The sequence below is a fragment of the Pogona vitticeps genome, chromosome 5 (assembly GCF_051106095.1).
Source record: "Pogona vitticeps strain Pit_001003342236 chromosome 5, PviZW2.1, whole genome shotgun sequence".
In the NCBI taxonomy this organism is placed as follows: domain Eukaryota; kingdom Metazoa; phylum Chordata; class Lepidosauria; order Squamata; family Agamidae; genus Pogona; species Pogona vitticeps.
Window position 1 is genome coordinate 105042832 of NC_135787.1, and position 19057 is coordinate 105061888.

A 19057-nucleotide genomic window follows, 5' to 3' on the forward strand; every position below is an offset into this window, starting at 1 on the left:
TTGATATTTGAAGATGGCTATCATATCACCTTTCAATCTTCTTTTTTTCCAGGCTAGACATACTCAGTTCCCTCAGCTGTTGCTCCTAGGGTTTAGTTTCCAGACCTTTTATCATTCTGATCATCCTTCTCCAGACACATTCTGTAAGCAAAGTGTATGTACATACACTGAGCCAGTGAATCTTGGCATCAGTAGGGAGTGGAAAGAAGATGTGCATCCAGGTATTAAAGCCAATACAGTGATGCCCTGCTTGACAACTATAATCCGTTCCAGGAAAATTGCTGTTAAGCAAAATCTTTGTCAAATGAAAAAAAACCATTGGAATGCATTGAAAACTGGTTAATGCGGTACAATGGGGAAATACCTCATCGTCCAGTGAAGATCGCCCATAGAGAACCACCGATCAGCTGTTTAAAATCGCTGTCTTCCAAAGCTTCTGTCCGGAAAACAGCCATTTTGCGAAGGGAGGGAAGCCATTTTGCAAAGGGAAGCCATTTTGCGGTGCCAGAAAAAAACATCGTTTTGCGAACAAATAGTTCGCGGAGCAGGCACCTTATCAATGTAAAGCGAAAAATCCCCATAGGAACCATCGTTTTGCGATCGCGATTTCCTTGTCAAGCAGGGTCGTCGTCAAGCGGGGCACCACTGTACATACAAGGAGATCAAATTTTCTTCTTTTTTAGCACCATTGGCCCTAAAAAAATTTTTTATCTTGCCTGGGGAACTCAGTGCACTGGCTTTAAATCTCAGAGAATTATTAATCTTCTTAAGATCTGGCAACTGTAGGGTAAGGCCAACAGGAGGTAGGGATTTGGAGCAATCAGGTGGGAGAGGAGACAGTAATCAAAAGTACAAAGAATAAAGTGAATGGCAGGAGGTAGCTGAGCAACCCAGAAGGATGTGTGGTGGGAAGAAGTATAATATTATTTATTAGGGTGACTACCCAGGTGCAAAAGAGACAGTTTTCATGCACCTTTGAAAATATTAGTAGGTGTAGCTTGCATGACAATTCACCTCTGCTGAAAATTTGTCATTCACTGAACTACTAAATGAGTTTTGAAATTAGCTTGTATGTGAACATACAGAATAAACATGTGGACAAGAAAGAGTTGATACAGAGAGGGGCAGGAGAGAGAGGAGAGGCAAACAGAATGCCACCCATCCATCCACACAGCTTTTGTATGAGTGCTGAAATTATTAAATGAGAACCACAAATAATATTAAAATGTATGGTTTGAACTTGTGTGAGAATTTTACCTACCCCTCCACCACCACCCCCTCCATGATCTGCCTGCACGATCAAAACTACAGCTCCAGTAGTTGTCAGACCAGCCACAACACAAAAACAAAGCCCTGAAGTGTGAATCTTTATAGGTCCTCATAATGGGCAGTTCCCTCTTCATCACCAGCCCATTACAGTTCACATCTGCAGTCACAAGTCCATTCTGTGATGTATACCAGTGCCAGCTTTAATTTGATCCTAGTTTTTTGAGGGGGCGTAGTTCTGTGTAAAAATGGTGCAAATACCAAGTCATCCTTCCAGATTTGGTAGATCCATTTCTCACCTTTCTGTAATTTTTGACAGGCAGTGCTCCCACAGCAACCAATTCAGGAGAATTTACTTGGGATTTATCTTCATGTCAGTAAAATGTTCTTGAGTCAAAGACTTCATGACCAGTATACTTGGAAAAGGATTTTTAATTTTATATGTTACAAGAGACTTTCTATCCTTCTCAGCCCATGTGTGATTGATAGGGGGAGTCATACAGTACTGTATATGCCTCTCCATATTATAATATAGCACGTAGCCAGAACAGAATTGCTCGTGTGCATGAAAACCTTTTTTCCTGTGGAATTTTAGGGATGTTTTCCCTCTCTTTCTAAAGAGCAGGAAGCTATGCCATATCTCAAACTGTTGTTTAACCTCTATTTAATTTCAATAGTGCTTTGCTTGGGGGCTCACGGGCCAGGGAAACCAGTCTCCCGATACTACTTCATCCATGTAGCCAGCTATGTGCATTTTTACTGCCTGTGAAACAGGTATTTAAAATATAAAGTGCATGCCAGCCACACTAATGTCATCATCACGATTTTGGTTACCTATGGTGTCGCAACATATTGCACCGTGAGTGGAGTTGTGGGGGAAACATAGCGAGCAGCAAGTAGGAAAAAGTCTAGATCAACCCTTCCCCTCACCTCTTCTTTCCTACTCCAAATTGGCTCTTCTGATATTTCTTCATTTAGCACAAGTTTGAGTTTCACATGTAATCTTTTGTACTAATACAAGTGTCCTTCAAAATAGGTAGTATAAGCCTTCAAAGGGATTCTGTAGGTATGAGTGAATAATATAGTTTTGTAGAAAACCTTGAAGGACTACAATGTCTCATCTTACAGACTAAAATGTCCTTAGTAGCACAAGTGAAAAAACTTGGAAACATCGTCTACCGCAGTGGTTCTTAACCTTTTTGAAAGAAACGCCCCCTTGAGCCATTGAGGAAGTTATCATCGCCCCCCTCCCCGCGGTGATATTTATTTATTTATTTATTTATTTATTTATTTATTTATTTATTTATTTATTTATTTATTTATTTATTTAAAGACACTTAAATCCAATGACCCCTGAAAACAAAATTAAATTCCAAGAAAATGAAATGCCCCCCCAAAAAGTAACATTTAATAATTTAGTTGCAAGTGAATTTTAAGACGCAAAAAGAAATATAAAAAAGGCATAAAAACAAATGCAGGAACTAAAAATTTCAAGACAAAAAGTCTGAAACTAAATTAAAATTGGAGGAAAATATATATTCATGCACACTGTAAAAAGGCTGCAGCCATCTTCACAGGTTTGGCTTGCTCCAGCGCCCCCCTACCGCCCCCTTCTGCTCCAGCGCCCCCACGCCGCCCCTTTTCGTTTTACCGCCCCCCTGAAAAATGAAATCGCCCCCTGGGGGGCATTATCGCCCACGTTAAGAACCACTGGTCTACCGGAATGGCTGATAGTCTGTGAACACTGACTACTTTTAGGTCAAAACTAAACATTGGCATCACTCCACATTTTCAATTTATGAGATACCTTCACGCCTCTCACCTCTCCTTTACCATCATTCAACTCGCTTCTAACAAAAAAAATCAATTTACAATTAAAAATTTAAAATAAATAGAAATATGTAATGAAATCATTTTAAATTAATTGTGAACATTTTCTTCAGAAATCATAAATAGTATACATTGCGGAAGTTTGTTTGAGGCAGTAAGAACATTTTTCTTATGAAATTGTCATCTTGTTGCACCCAGTGGAATTGTTTTGCTCACCTCTCAGGGGGAATTTATCCTTCCCCCCCCCCACCACCACCATTTTGGAAGCGGAATTATAGAGAACATATCTTGCCTTTTACTCTTTTTATTACTGTAGCATTCAGAAATACAGAATGTGTGAAGGGGCATCATTGCAACTGCTTGTGGGAACAGGAAAAGTGAAGCAGAATGACAGCATGTGACATGTTTTACAGCAGAGTTGGGCAATTTCTGGTCCAGGGCCACATACAGCCCTCAGTCTGGTTTCATGTGGCCTTGCACCTAATTTCAGAAGTCCTTGCAGAATCTTAGTTCAGGCCTCTCTAATAGCAATGTATTGCTTTCCCAGCACCCCACCAGGTAGAGAGGAAGAAGAGGAAAGGCAACAAAGGTCAGGCTCACTCAGCTTTGGCCTTGGCTGGCCCCATCCACTGCTGGCATGCATTCTCAAACAGGTTACCACTGAGGAGATGTATGTGGACCTTAGCAGGGGGAAAAAGTTGTCCACCTCTATTGTATAGCATTTATTGATACTAGAGAATACAGAGAAGTACTTGTCATTTCTAATAGAGGAGAGAAGGTATGGGACTATGAAGTCTAGTATCAAAGCAAGAAGCTCCTAGTGGATGAAACATAGCTCCATTAGTAAAATCAGCAGTCACCTCTTCTCATGCTAGTGATACTCGTTATGAGAAAGATCGTCCATGTTGACTTTTGTTTATCGTTTATTTCACAAACAATGCATGTATTGTGGTGTCTCTTTTGTAACAAAGTAGCATTCTTCTTTTCGTTAAGTGGTACCTCATAACCATTTCCCACTATTGTAAAAGTTACAAAAAGTGTTGCCGCTTTCTTTTTTCCTCTGTTTGCCCAACCACCATTTGACATCCTACAAGCACTGGAAAATTTCAATGACACAGCTTGGAATGGGTTCAGTGACCTCAATTATGCCCTCCCCACCCACTCCAAACTCCTTTCAATTTGCAAAAAGCTTTAAGTGGACAAAACCCAGATGCCTTTTTCTTGTAGTTCAGTAAGAACAGATTGGGCATGTAGATTCCTGTCAAAGTGATGTATGTAGTTCATTTTCTATTAACTCTTTCCATGAAAGAAAGGATTTGAAATTCTCAGTTTGAAGTCCAGTTCTGTGTTTTGCTCTTCTGTAGATTTTTTTTCCAAATGCAACTGTTTATCAAAAGAAATGCCCTCCCCCCCTTTAAAAATGCATTAAAAAGCCATTGTTTTTAAGGCATTCATACATGTTACTTTATTGTAAGCTTTATTGAAATCACAGGTGCTTATCACCATGTTTCATGTTTGTATAACTGTAATTGCTTGATTCTGCTTTAGAAGATGGTTTTTTGCTATATTGAGAAATATTCTTTCAAAATCTGTAGGTCACATGCAGTCTGTCTCTGGGAGGTGAAGTAAGAAATTACTGATTAGAAGAATGAATACTCTCTTAAATTGCTGCACTCTAATCCTAAACATGTACTGTACTTTGTAATACAATTTCTTAATTTCAATGGGATCTTTTAGGAAGACTACAGCTCTTATTTGGGAGTAAGACCCATTGGCTTTTATAAGGATTATTTTCAAATCAGTACAAGTAGGATTTGAATGTATATGCTTTGGGATTGAAGTTAAGGGAGTCTTAAACTCATATATGCATGCTTAAGAATATGTTGCTTGCATACTATGAACACTCAGAGGACTACAATGTGTTGTGTTACTCTACTTCTCCTCTCTCTCTCTTTCTCTCTCTTTCTCTCTTTCTTTCATTTCTTAGAAACATGTGCTGTCAATAACGGAGGCTGTGACCGTACTTGCAAGGATACAGCAACGGGAGTACGCTGCAGTTGCCCTGTTGGATTTACCTTACAGCCTGATGGGAAAACATGCAAAGGTCAGCTTCTGTTTGCTTTGCAACGCATCATTTCCCTTTAACAGTTTCAGTAACAGAGGTAATGTGAAAAAAAATTAATCGATATTTAGAACTTAAGGCATTTGGCAACTCAGGAAGGGTTATGCAATGGAATAATAACTTGAAAATCTAGTCTTGGCTCTACAGTTGTCACTGCAACCCTTCGTTATTTTTCTTTCAGTTTTTACAGTGTCCCTGATTTTCTTCTAGATTGTTCATATTTGGGGCTATGGTTTAAATCTAGGCTTAACATATTCGACCAGCTAGGTATAGCTGCTTAATGCATGCTGCGAGCAATACTATTGAAATCTATGAAGATTAAGTTAATCATGACCAATTGAAGCCTGACTCTTAGTATGACTTAAGTCCAAATCCATTCCATCACCCTTTTAAAAATAGTTATTTCTGTATTATGGAATACTAGAATTGCACATTCTGATAGGTTTATACAACTTAATATTTGCATAATGGTTAACAAACTAAAGGTTAGTCCTGTTATGTGGAGGGACTGGTTTTGTGTTCTCACTTGGCATATAAAATATTTTAGAAGTAAAAAAACCCAGAAAGTGAAAATTAGCAAAGTTATCTCTGTGTAGGTAGCTGGCCAGGAGATAAACAAATACTCCAAAACTGTGTATTGATTACTCCGACTGTGTGCCTCCACAATGTAGTAGCTAGAGATCTTGTCCAAATCCTCTCAATAGATTCTTCAGGCAGAACCAGATGGCAAGTATTGAACCTGGGGCATTCTGCATGCGGAGAATGCACTTGCCCCTTTAAATCTTGTAAAATGGCAAATGGTAATAATATTGAAGCTCATAGGTGAAATGTCTTGAAAGATTGCATATAGTCTAGCCTGAAGACTTATATTCAGGAAATTACATATTTATCATGGGATTTACCAACCTCACAATATGTTATGTAGCAAAGAATTGATGAACAAGGTGTATAATGATACATTGATTGATCTGCGTATTGGCTGACTCCTGCGCTTCGCTGTTTTTGTGGCTTTTGTATGTTATTTGGGACAGAATATCCTTTAGCTTGTGTAATGCAGTGTTTTGCATCTTTACTGGACTGTATGTAGCTGTGAATCTATTAATGGAACAGAGTACCCATTGCAGAGTTGGGTCTTCCTGGATCTCCTTACCTCTGCGACCCCCAAAAACCTACCTCTAAAGGTTGGAAAACTCTATGCAATACAAAGGCATGTGATATAGGGACCTGTAACTTTAGGTGGAATCTCTGAAAATTAGATGCTCTTAGGATCCAAGGAAGACAACATATTCATGTTCAACTAGACGTGCTCCCACGTACATTATATATGATTGAAGTTTTAACTGGTTTCTCAGACTTGGAACTTCATGTATATATCAGCAGGTACTATAACATCCTTTGGTTTTGACACATTCCTACAATCTTTTATTCAAAACATGTGTCTTCTGTGTGGTTTTTCTATGTAGCTTAGCCTTCATTTTATATAATCAACTTTATTGACTGATGCATTTTTAAAAGAAGGATTCATAGACAGAGTGGAATATCAAATATGTGAGTGACATAGCTTAGGGACTTGAGATGGTCCTTCATTAACAGAAAATAGTAGGCTTTTTTGAAGCTTATTAGACTACAGTGCTGATATCCACAAGATTAAAAAACATGTCTTGGTAATAAAAACAATAACTGTTACATTTAATCTTTGCTGATATCCAGGTGGAGATAAATTGAGAGTAAGAAAGCTGATTAACCATCAAAGCATAAATCTGAAACATGTGATTATATGGATAAAAACTCATTCTCATAATGATTTACAAAACATCTTTCCAGAATCAAAACTTATCTTGTGGTGATCTATTGAAGGCAGAATTCTTATTAATATGCATAGAAAATCGACCAATAAATAAACAGCTGATTTACTGTTTATATTAACAGTAGACTGATGATGATTGAACAAGAAATAGGGTCTTGGGTTATTTACTGAGACAAAAGATGTGTGTGTGTGTGTGTGTGTGTGTGTGTGTGTGTGTGTGTCTGTGTCTAATTTCTTTGTGAGTTATCAGTAGATTTATCACACTTGAATGCATGAACTGGCCATATTGGAAATAATTTTGTTCGATTGCTTATTTTTTTTTTAATTTAATGGATTGTGGATAGTGCAAGTCATTGGCCAATGTTGCAATTATCTGAATGATATGAGGAATTAATCTGAAAGAGTAACTTCAGTAATTGTAAATCAAGTAAGTCTGTAGTGGTGTACACTGGGACAAAAACAGCTAGCCTGACATGTGCACATGGGATCTAGACCGATGATGATTGAATGAGAAACAGGACCTTGAGTTCATGACTGCCTTTTAAAGTGGACACACCTAACCTTTCCCTTACCTTACTAAAGAACCGGAAGACTAAAGCTTCTCAAGTTCATCTTTCCACAAAGGTTTCATAAGGGTTCCATATTCAGAGCTGGTCTGCCCACGGATTATATACTGTACGTGTTAATCAGGAAGAAGATTACTGCTGTCTAGGTAGCCTAGAACAAATCTTGGATTACAACTTGCAAAAGGCCCTGACCATACTGACTGGGTAATTCTCAGAATTGTAGCCCTCTGAAGTAATTGTTCTAGCCTTTGCTTTCTGCTACCACACTGCTTCCTTTCTTGATTGGAAGCTGTAGTCCAACAAAGTAACTTTCTAAACTCTGACAATGTCTGGAATGCTATCAGTGTTTGTGTCAAGTTTGTGTCATTGTGAACTGTAGAACACATAGAGCAAGTATGTGGCAGATGGGATTACACTGCCTGTGGTGATCTGTAGAGGTGGTAAGGTAGGGTGAGGCACCCTTGACATACAGATTGCTGTTATCCATCAAGTAACAAGGAAGGAGGAAGAAAAATGATGAGTTATTTATTTCGGGACTCTCTTACATTCTGAAGTAACATTCTTTATCTACTGGAGGCAGTCCAGAGTCTAAATGCACAACGGACTCTAATGATGAAATGCTTTAGAACCATTTGTAGTGATACCAATATGTGAAGACACCCAATTAGGTAGAGTTTAAGAGCTTGTATTTTCCCAATTTAGACACAGGCAACTTTTTTTTTCTGTTGGAGATGGATGCTGATGGTGGATGGTCTGGTTGTAGATAGGACTAGAACCCAAAGTAATCATCTGCCTTCTTTATATCTCTCTATTACAAACAAACTTTTTTCACTCATAGCAAGCCGGGACCCGAGCAAACACTTGCCGATGGCTGTAGAAATTGGGCTAAAATCCACAGGGTTTCAGGTTGATGGCCACATACTGTATTGGCCCTGAGTACACAAGTTCACCTCTTCTTTTTGTATTACTTGCAATTGCTTTTGCATCATTCACTACACAGGTTTGATGCTTAAAATGTTTAGTAAGCCAAATATCATCTTTGCACTGGTATTGAAATGACCCTGCCATGGTATTCTGTAGAAGGGTAATGTTATGTATCTCAAGCAGTTGTTTGCAGATGCAGCAATTCTTGAGGCTTGTATGTATGGGGGATTTCAATGAGCTTCCTTGCTTGTTTCTTATTAAGGTGATAAACCTGTATTTAGGATGTATTATATCACATATTACATCAGATATTGGGTACCGGGTTCCTACAATTGAATGCTGTTCACCTGGAACAGCAACAAAATCTCTCTGCACAGAAAATTGTTTTCAAGGAGAAGGTTAAATGAAACTTCTTTCTAAGATGCTATTTTTCAGCATGGAGTAGTTAATTGCTTATGTATTTTTAATTGAGAGATACTAGCTATGGTCAGGAAAGGCACGATACTACCTTGAGCTTCAGTCTTTCTCTTTCTGTCTTGAAGTTCAGAGAATGTAGAACATGCAATGTGGGGCATCTGTGGTAAGGGACTCCACTGAAAGAGATCTTGGCACAGAAGGAGGAGATTTTGCATAAAGAATGGAGAACATTGTCTAATAAACACTGGGAAAGCATATTATTAACACATGTCTTTTCAGAACCATTACAGGTGCTTCACTCAGGACTACAGACACAGAACTACCAGGAGCAACTTTTACTTCATTCTTCCAACTTGGGATGCAAGGGCACTGTGTCCCAGAAAGGTAAACAAAGCTGAATTTGGCAGCTGTATATGTTTCCTATCCACATGCAGTTTAGTTATATGCTTTAACGTACATTTCAGAGTTCCACATACATTTCTATCTAGCAGTTGTGTCTCTCACATGGGGACACAGCGTAGGTCGGTATTGTGTAGAACATCAGAAAAGTCCAGGATGGCTGGCCAAACAACACCATATGAACACCATGAGCTTTCTCTGCGTACCGGTGAAAGCAAGTGGGAGTCCAGTGATGTTTCTTGAGAAGTAGCAGGCATTCTGCTCCTAGTGGACAAGTAGTCATGGTCCCTTTTGCCTTGCAGGATCAGACCCTAGCCATTTGGAATATCTCAAAGAAACTGCAGAGAGGTTTTCATTGCATCTTCCTAATGGGAAGCAGTGAGTATTGTTCCAATTATGTTGCCCACCAAATGAATCTTAAAATGTGGATATCACCAAGGGGAAGGTTGGATGATGCAAAAGAACTGGAAAATCACATAGGGGACAGTTACTTACTGAGCATCTACATTCAAGCTATCTGTTTCAGATGCTGGCCATTCCTGATTACTTTCTGCTTGTCTTTCTTAATTCCTTCCAGGAAGTTCATCAATAGGTTTACAGGCAAGGATGTTCCCCACTCTCTCAGCCTACAAGTGAAGCAGTCATGGCATGGTCTTGTGAGTAACTGAGCTGGACAGCTTGAGAACTGTCTACAAGGGAGCTGTCCATCATGTCAAAGATCTAATGCTGAACCTCAGGGGTGCTGTCCAAGAGGCTGCCAGATTTGGTACATGTGGTTATTGCATCAGCAGTTCCAAGTCACTTGGTAAAAGGTTTTTAGCCAGTTTCTCTTGTACTAATAAGATTTTCATTCTGATTATGCTTTTGGTAAGGATTCTTTCTTCTGAGCAGAGCTCTGAATTGAGATACCTCATGCTGGTGGATGTGCATTAACTTGTATTCTATATACTTCCTCTTGTTGCTGGTCTATGTTCTTGAGCTGATGGTGCAATTATGGGGAGAACCCAAAGTAAGGGGATAAATCCAGTTGATTCTGAAAGTCTCTCACAATGCTGTAACTCCCCTCTGATCTTATGTGCTAAGGCCTGTGAGTGTGTTTATTCTCTGCCAAGGATTTCCCAGGCAATTGTATAGGATGCGTTCTGGATCTTATCTCACAGTCACCATGTTTATTGCTGATATGGAGAACCCACACCTAATCAGCACAGACGGGGGGGATCAGGAGATGAAAGATGCATAACAAAATCTTCTAGGATTATTTATTATTATTATTATTATTATTATTATTATTATTATTATTATTATTATTATTATTATTATTATTATTATTATTATTATTATTATTATTATTATTATTATTATTATTATTATTGTCATATTACATTTTATTGCACATTTCTTCTAAGGAATAGCATTTAAGGTGGCTTGTAAATATCACTGAAAACATTAAGCCTTAAAAATAAAACAATAATCATAGATCATAGAAGGCAGTGAAGCAAATGAATACACAGAGAGGAGAAATAGTTCATGAAAGTGGTCAGGCAAATTATGTGGCATCCAGACAAAGAGCGGAATGATGCATATGATCCACGCTGTAACCTTTGTGATTGGACAAGCTACTGTGACATCTTCAGTGTGCCAGGGTAGATGCTTCCTGCCAACCCATTGTATGGGAATTGATGGATTCAAGTGTGAAACCTCATGGGCTGTTTCAGAGTGTGGTGGAATTATTTACACCACCGTCAGTCCTGGTGTGCGTGACTAATTCCATTGTCTGCCCTGCAGGGGGTGGTCAGCTCCAGTAGTCGGTGGAAAGACAGCTGCTCTGTAGAGTATAGGGTATGAGCTTACGTAGGTTCTGCCTATTTCCTAGTTTTGATGCTGGCACGATTCTTCTGACCCAGTATCCAACAGATTATTTGTACCTTGATTTTGTGTTTCCTCAAGGGAAGAATCAAAATTTCCTCATTTTCTGTGAGCATACAGCTGTGGTGTGAAGTCTTCCTTATCCTAAGTTCTGTAATCTTTATTGCAAATTTTTTCCCTCTGGGTGAAGTGGTGAAGCTGTAAACCACCAGGATATGAACCTTTGTTTTATCAAGACAACTGAGTGATGACACTGTCTGGGTTATGTGTTAGGAATATCCACCATTCCTTCCTTATAAATTCCTGTCAAAAAGTGGTCGTGTACAGGATAATGGTCATGATTAGGAGATTCAAATCCCCATCTTCAGGGGTTCCTGACTTGTGCTTGATATAGACAGCAGTTCATGATGCTGAGGGCACTGTGTTTCATTTCACGGATATGTCTTGTCAGTACAGTGAATTAAGTTGATTATTGTGGAATATTCCTCTGTCAGGTATGTGGGTTTCCTTCTTTCATGTACAGCTGCTCTAAGTGCATTACTTATCATGCTATAATTGGGGAGTGTTGTTATTTGTACCATGGATCTTGGAGGTGTTTCTGAAAGTGTTAATACATTGCTTTTCTCTAAACATCTTTAATTCAGAAAGCACAGGATGCCAGCAGGACCATAGGGCTGACCTACAAAACTTTAGGAGAGGTCTCTAAAGCAGGTTTGGCAGCACATAACACACAATTGTAACATTGTCCTAAATATATTTCAAACACAAGGTTGTCCTTTCTAATACCATAGCATTACAAGGTGATAAAAAAGATCATAAGACCTGTCTTTCACTTCTCAAATGCCATGATGTAATTAGAAATCTTTCCAACTGTGAGAACATCTCTCTGACTTCCCTCTACTAGTATCCTGCTCTGCGTGAGATATTCACATGCAGCTATCACACGGGGGTTCCTTAATATATTTACTATGCTACTTGGTGGTATTAACATGTATTTTTCATATTTCTTGCAAGTAACTTTTGTTGCTCTCTGTAGGAGTTGTGGGTGTGGGAATGGGGAGGAAAGACCAAAAGTAAGAATTTAAGAAGAACCATATTGGATGAAATCAAAGGCTTATCTAGTCTAGCATTCTGTTCACAGACTGGCCTATCAAATGTCTGTGGGAAGCCCACTAGCAGGACATGAGAAACATGAACTTCTCACTTGTGTCTCTGGTACTTCAGAGGATATACAAGGGTATATCAAAAAGTTGTTGCACTTCTGTTTTTGCCTCCAAAGTAGAAATAATTTATTAGTGGACACAATGATTGTTTGATATCTGCTGGTACATCCATGGTAGGCCAACACCCCATTAACACTCTGTCCAGTCAGCTTCCAAAACTGCCTTAATTTGTGGCCATTACTATGTCTTGTGGTAATAGGTTCTGCAGTTTAATTATGGGATATGTTGAAAAGTACATACCATTCAACTTTGGTGGAGAACTCCATCTTCCAACATTATGAGACAGAAAGATTATCTTCACTCAGACAGTCCTATATGATGGTGATGGGGTTCCCAGTCAAGAATGGAAGAGATTCCATGATGGCAGGACATCTTGAAATCTGCTGTTCGAGAGCTATGGTCTTTACATAAAAACTCTTTCCTGGCACATGTGGTATGTGCTGCTCTTTTCGGTCTTTAAGAACTGACATTATTTTGTGTTGATGCTGCCATGAAACACTACACTGTCTTGCATTACAAATATAATGGTTTCAAATTCATGAAAACAGAGATTGACAGGAAAGAAATCCCATCAATTAAATGCAATCAACCTAGTTCCTTGTCGCCCCAATGCTCTTCCTCCCTCTTTTGACACTTGCATTTATCCACAAATTCTTGGCTTCTGTGCAAATTCCTTGCTGGATGTTGATGAATCCATTCTTAATCTGACTTGACTAAAATATATAAAGCGTCTAATCAGTTTAGCATTTAATCACATTGGACACAACATGTATAGTTGACAGAGCAGAAGATTTATTTGATATAAGCTGATTTAAGAGTGGAAAATCATGGGGATCTCTGGAGAGTTTGAGATTCCAGCTCTAGCCACACCAGCAGTAGTAGTTTCTGTTTTACCACAGGAGAATCAAAGCTAGCTTTTCATATGCATAAAATAAGGCAAAGGAGGAAGATTAAGTTGGTATTGTTAATCCTTAATTGTTCTAAATGTAAATTTATAAAATTGTGGCATTGCTGAAATGACTGAGATTAACTTGGTACTGCTCATTCATAAATATTGAGAGTGCTCCACAGTTACGTTCTGAAAATGCTTTTTTTTTTCCTGCCATGGATGAAATGGATTCACCTCCATGCTCCTCAATACCAAACATATAGTTTGAATTGTCATGCCTGGAATTCTGTCCCTGACTCCTAAGGATACGTCATTGGCAAATAAAGGCAGTTGAATTGTGTATCTCAATGTTTCCAAAGAGTTTTGAGTCCTTCGTTACATAGATGGATTTTGCAGAGATAAATGGTCATGTGATATTTTCTTTATTGTTTATAAACATATTTGCATCTTTGCTTAAACCATATACTTGTTTAGACATTTCAGCTAACCTTTGTGCAATAACTACTCTCAAAATGTGTGGCATTTTGTTCTATCATTGTAAAGGACCTTTTTAACTTTCTCATATGTTGTTTAATCAGGGGAGTTATTTGACTGGATGCTCTTTTGAGCAAACATTTCTTGTTCTTTATGTCTCATTGTCATGGTTACTCAGCTATGTAATACACTGCACACTTCCTTGAAACAAATCCCTATCATTTGGCTTTCAGATGCAGCAGAAAAAACACCTCCTTGAATTTTCAAAATCGTGGATGTATATGTGTAAAGGAAAGAGATTGAGAATGAGAGAGAGTAAATAGAAAGCAGAAAGGACTTAGAGAAGCAGACACAAAGAAAGAAAGTGTTGTCTGTGTGCATGACTGTCCCTTCAAGGGCAAAAAAATAGACTACATGGATGGACCTAGAAGTGGAAAAGGGTATAGGTAAAATGAGAAGAGTTGGTAAAAAAAGTAGAATTTAAAAAAAAAGATCTTGGCTTTTTAAAAGTGAGGTGTGAAGAACAATGTAATTTTTCTAAACATGAAAGTAGCAGCAGGAGACTAAATGTTCAGCTGGAATAGGAGCCAGTTAGGGTGATGGTTTTAATCATTATCTAGGAACTTCAGAGGTGGAAGGGACTCTTTGGATCATCAAGTCAAGCTCCGTCAAGGAGGCACAGTGTGGACCACGTCTAAATGCCCACAGGAATGTGAGAGCTGCTTCCCCTCTTCAAGGTATATCTGAAAGAAGGAGATATATGAGGAGGGGCAGTCAGATAGATTTTTTCTTAACTTCATTCATGCCTGCTTAGCTGAGAAATTGCTCGATGGGAACTATCTGTGAAAACAGCCCTCAAAGTGCTTCGTTAAAAATCAGGAAAAGGCCTTTGGAACTTTAATAAAACACATAATTTTGGAGCTACCCACAAGAACTTGGTGCACAGCCTGAGGAAGATTAATTATGATCGAAAGTTCCGTTTGTTTTTTGTTTAGTTATATTTCTTTAGTGATCCAATAAAGTATCACCTTTTCCTGAATTTGTATTGCTTCATTAATTGGTGATAACCGCCACACAATTATAAGGTTCACTGGACTTCTTGTTAAAAGAGTGGTGGTGCTTTTTATCTGGAATGTTTTGAAATTCTGGATCGATGCTGTTGGCTGTGTACGAGAAAACCTTTTTAATACTGTGCATTTTATTATATTTATGAATAGCATAGGAAGAGTAAAATACTACTCTGGGATTTTTCATAAGGCTGTAAGGTGTTGTAATGGTCCAATTATTTTCTGATGATATATATAAATTTTGTTTAGCTTGTCTTTGGATGGTGTTTTCATACACTAAATATGGTGGTATTAGCGGAAATCCTGTTGAATGCCTATGAAATGTAAAGCTGTGCTTGCCCAGTAATGTGCTATCTCCTGTTTGGACAAACATGGCCCTTGTGCAAATAAAGAGGGCTGTTACAAATGGCTGAGTTAGCACTTCTGCAAAAAGATGCTAGATTCCTCTTTTACAAGCTCTGTAAAGGCGAGAGCACTTGGGCCATGGCTGTTGCATGGGCTGTTTGATCTGAACAGTATCCTGACAAATTAAACCATTGTTTAATTTCATAACACTCAGTGCTATGGAGTGTTAAATGATCTAGCATTATTTTTCTTAAATTTTGAGATTTTTGTTTCTTTCACTTACACTGAGTTCATTCTTTCCTGTATATATTTAATGTTTGTTACCTCAACTCCATATGAAATGTATTTGGAAATTACTCCCTTCCCCTTTGTAAAAACCTAATTGCCTCTAATACAAAAGTAGGAGGTCATAAATGTTTGCTTTACAATGTGATGGGTCTCCTGGCAGCCTTGAAAGCCTTTTAAAAATTGATTGGTTAGCATAAGAGTGGATATGTCCTGCAGGGAAATCGTTGACACCCAAATCCATGTGTGACATATTACTGTTTGCATTTGAAAGCATGCTGCTCCAGGAAATTGTAGAGATAACAGGTGAAAGGGGAGAAAGTGACATGACAGAAGTCTGTTGAAACCTGCCTCAGCCTTACCGTGCTTAGAGAGCATTTATATACAGATGAATGCTTCCCAGGAATCACATTGTGAAAGATACAGACTTCAAAACTGTATTCAGTACATTCCTACCAGCTTTGGAAGTTTATTAATTAAGGAAATGGCTTACTTGATAGCTTAAAATAATTTGTCCAGAAGCTGTTTTATTTCTTATCAGAGAAGTAAGAGAGAGAGAGAGAGAGAGAGAGAGAGGGTCTTTGAAGGAAGCTCAGGCGGATTTTGAAAGGGCCCTTTTGTGTGAACCAGAGCAGTTTTCTGCTGTACACAAGCAAACAGTCAGGTAGACAGGGGTCCCCAACCCCTGGTCCATGGCCCAGTGCCAGTCCGTGGCCTTGGCTGGACCGGTCTGTGGAGAAAAATCTCCCGCCTCCCCTGCATGCAGTTCACAGATGCACGGCCACCCACACTCATGACCTGCCCATCTGCATTCGTGGGTGCCCCGCCTGCATGTTCACAAGCACGCCCCACCCACCCTCAAGCGCCTGCTTCCCATCTGTGAGCACACCCCGCCGAACCACACATGCACGTGAGCACACCCCGCCCACCTGCGAGCTCACCCCGCCCACCCATGAGCACAGGGGAATGTCCCACCCTCCCACGCATGGACCAGTCCATGGTTCAGAAAAGGTTGGGGACCACTGAGGTAGGACATTAGACTGATAGACTGACCTCCACCCCAAAGCAAGTGCATATCTCTAATATGTCTACAGTATATATACTAACCATATAAAGCATGGATCCTAAATGAGGAACCTCATAGTCTCTGTGCCCTTCTTAGACATAGAGGAGAACAAGGACAAGCAGCTCTGGTCTTCTACAATTTGTGAGCAATGGGAAGCCTTTGGTTTAGATTGACCAGTTGTAATCACTGGAAGTGTTGCCCTTATTTTTCCTCTGGTTAACTTCAGTACTGTGCTGAAATGGCTATCTTCATGGGTCCTGAGCTGCAGTAGCCACTTCTGAAGCTTGTCCTTTGTTATAGTCTGGCTCAGTCACTAGTTGACTGAATTGGAAGTCCTCCACTTGTACAGGGGTGCACCATTGTCAGCTGTTTGCTTCCCTACAGCCTGTGTGGATGATTCTGTATTTGACGTGTTATTTTTGCTATCTACCACTTGCATCCTAGAGTTATGAGATCATATATTCTGCTCCTGGCTTTTTCATTAGTTTGCTTGGTATGAGGGTGCAAGAGAGGTTTTTGCATCAATACGTACTGCAGTCTGCACCCCCAGAACTCCCTGGACAAAGCAAAGTAAAAGGGTTGCTTATTGTTTTAAAAGATAATCTATGGCCTTGAAATCTTCTAGGAGTGGCAGTTTTACTTTAAATTTTTTTTAATTACAAATATTTTATTTTTTTGCTCAATAAAAATAGTTGCTGTATGTGCCTAGCTTTGCTGTATGGTGTAACAGAAGGATGATTAACTTGTAGTTCTTGGGATGTCACGACACAGAAGTAGAATGTCTTGATACCCTAAATATCTATGCTATAAAGACTCATTCTAGACTGTCACACTGTAAGCCAAGAAAAAACCTTTCTGGGTAATTGGGAAAAAAGAAGGAATCTTTATGAATATCAGAAGGATAGTATTGTTGTTGTTGTTTAATTGTTAAGCCATGTCCGACTCTTTGTGACCCCATGGACCAGAGCACACCAGGCACTCCTGTCTTCCACTGCCTCCCAGAGTTGGGTCAAATTCATGTTGGTAGCTTCGATGACACTATCCAAGCATCTCGACCTCTGTTGTCCCCTTCTCCTCTTGCCATCACACTTTCCCAACATCAGGGTCTTTTCCAGGGAGTCTTCTCTTCTCATGAGATGGCCAAAGTATTGGAGCATCAAGCTTCAGGAACTGTCCTTCCAGTGAGCACTCAGGGTTCATTTCCTTCAAAATCATTTTGAAGGAAGAATAGTATAGCCATGGGGATTTTTAAAAAAATGTAATTGATGATCTGCTGTATGAAGATGCACAATGATGCCTGTGTAAGGAGGTAACTGACAATATCAATTCTTGATGGTAGCTATAAAAGTTCTCTTCACTTTCTGATTGTCAAGAACTGCATCTTTCACTGTTATACCATCTAGTACAATTAACAATCCCCTGTCAGTTAGAGATAGTTTAAAGCAAATTTAAATTGAGTTGCCTAGTTCTGATGTTGTAGTTTGAGGCACATACATTTTGTATGCCATTGTCACAGCTAGTACGTTTAGTTTCATTTCAGTTTCAAGCTTTCTGATTTTAAAAAAGTATCCAAATAATTTGCTGGGAAGCATGACAATTGTGCTGTACCTATGCGGCTCTGGATATACATCTGTTTCAATTTGTTTTTGCTTGAGTTACATTGAGTTTTTGTTCTCTGTGTGTATGCATATAATTCTCTTTGGTTTAAAAAGTTATGTATTTCTTGTAGTGAGCTGCATGATAGGGAGCCTCTGCTGCTACTGTGTCCCAGCTTATAACTGCGAGAATCTTTGTGGCTGGCTTTTTAAAAAATTGTACATTGAGCTACAAGTGTTACAGGAGAAATTAACAGAAAGATTATTTGCCCATGTTTAGATCAACTCTGCAATATATTTTTCAAAAAGGGACTTTCCAATTCTTTATGTTGATGTTAATATTTCTCTTAAAAACAGTTTCTTTGCATTACCATTTAATTCTTACTTTTCCAGATTAAACCAGATCAAAGTATCTGCTGAAGATATAACATCAAGAATAAATCTTAATTGATTAGATTTTATATTAAGACCCAGCCGCTTTTTAAGGTCGAAACCATAATTTCTTTATTTATCATCACCATTACAAAATTTATTAATCATATTTTGTCAATTTTTTATTTCTCCTCCCTTATCAAAACTGATAACACCGGAATTTTTTTAAAAAAATTCAGTAGAATGTTCATTTTACACCTAATTCAACCAAACCAGGATAGTCTGATCTTCCTATATGCCTCTAATTTATTTTTTACTTCTAATATCAATATCTGAATTTTATTTCTTTTTTAAAACCTGTAAATTGGTTGTAAGATATATCCCTAAATATTTAATATTTTTAATAATCTTAATATCCAATTTTTTAAACCAATGCTTTCTCCTCCTTGCTACAAATAAAATAGGATTGGGGAAAGGGTATTCTTGCTGCTAACCCTGGCTTAGGGAAATTTGCTCAGTTACTACATCATTCACTAGTAGTGTG

At 38.7% G+C, this 19057-nt stretch overlaps 1 protein-coding gene across 4 annotated transcripts in view; it reads left to right on the forward strand.

The window, feature by feature from the left end:
- SCUBE1 (signal peptide, CUB domain and EGF like domain containing 1) overlaps nt 1-19057 on the forward strand; it is a 280077-nt gene that overhangs the window by 198913 nt on the left and 62107 nt on the right. For all 4 annotated transcript variants that reach the window (XM_073000829.2, XM_078394214.1, XM_073000830.2 and 1 more), the window contains one exon: nt 5084-5200. In XM_073000829.2, coding sequence (XP_072856930.2) covers nt 5084-5200 — 117 coding nt within the window. The remainder of the gene's footprint in view (nt 1-5083; nt 5201-19057) is intronic.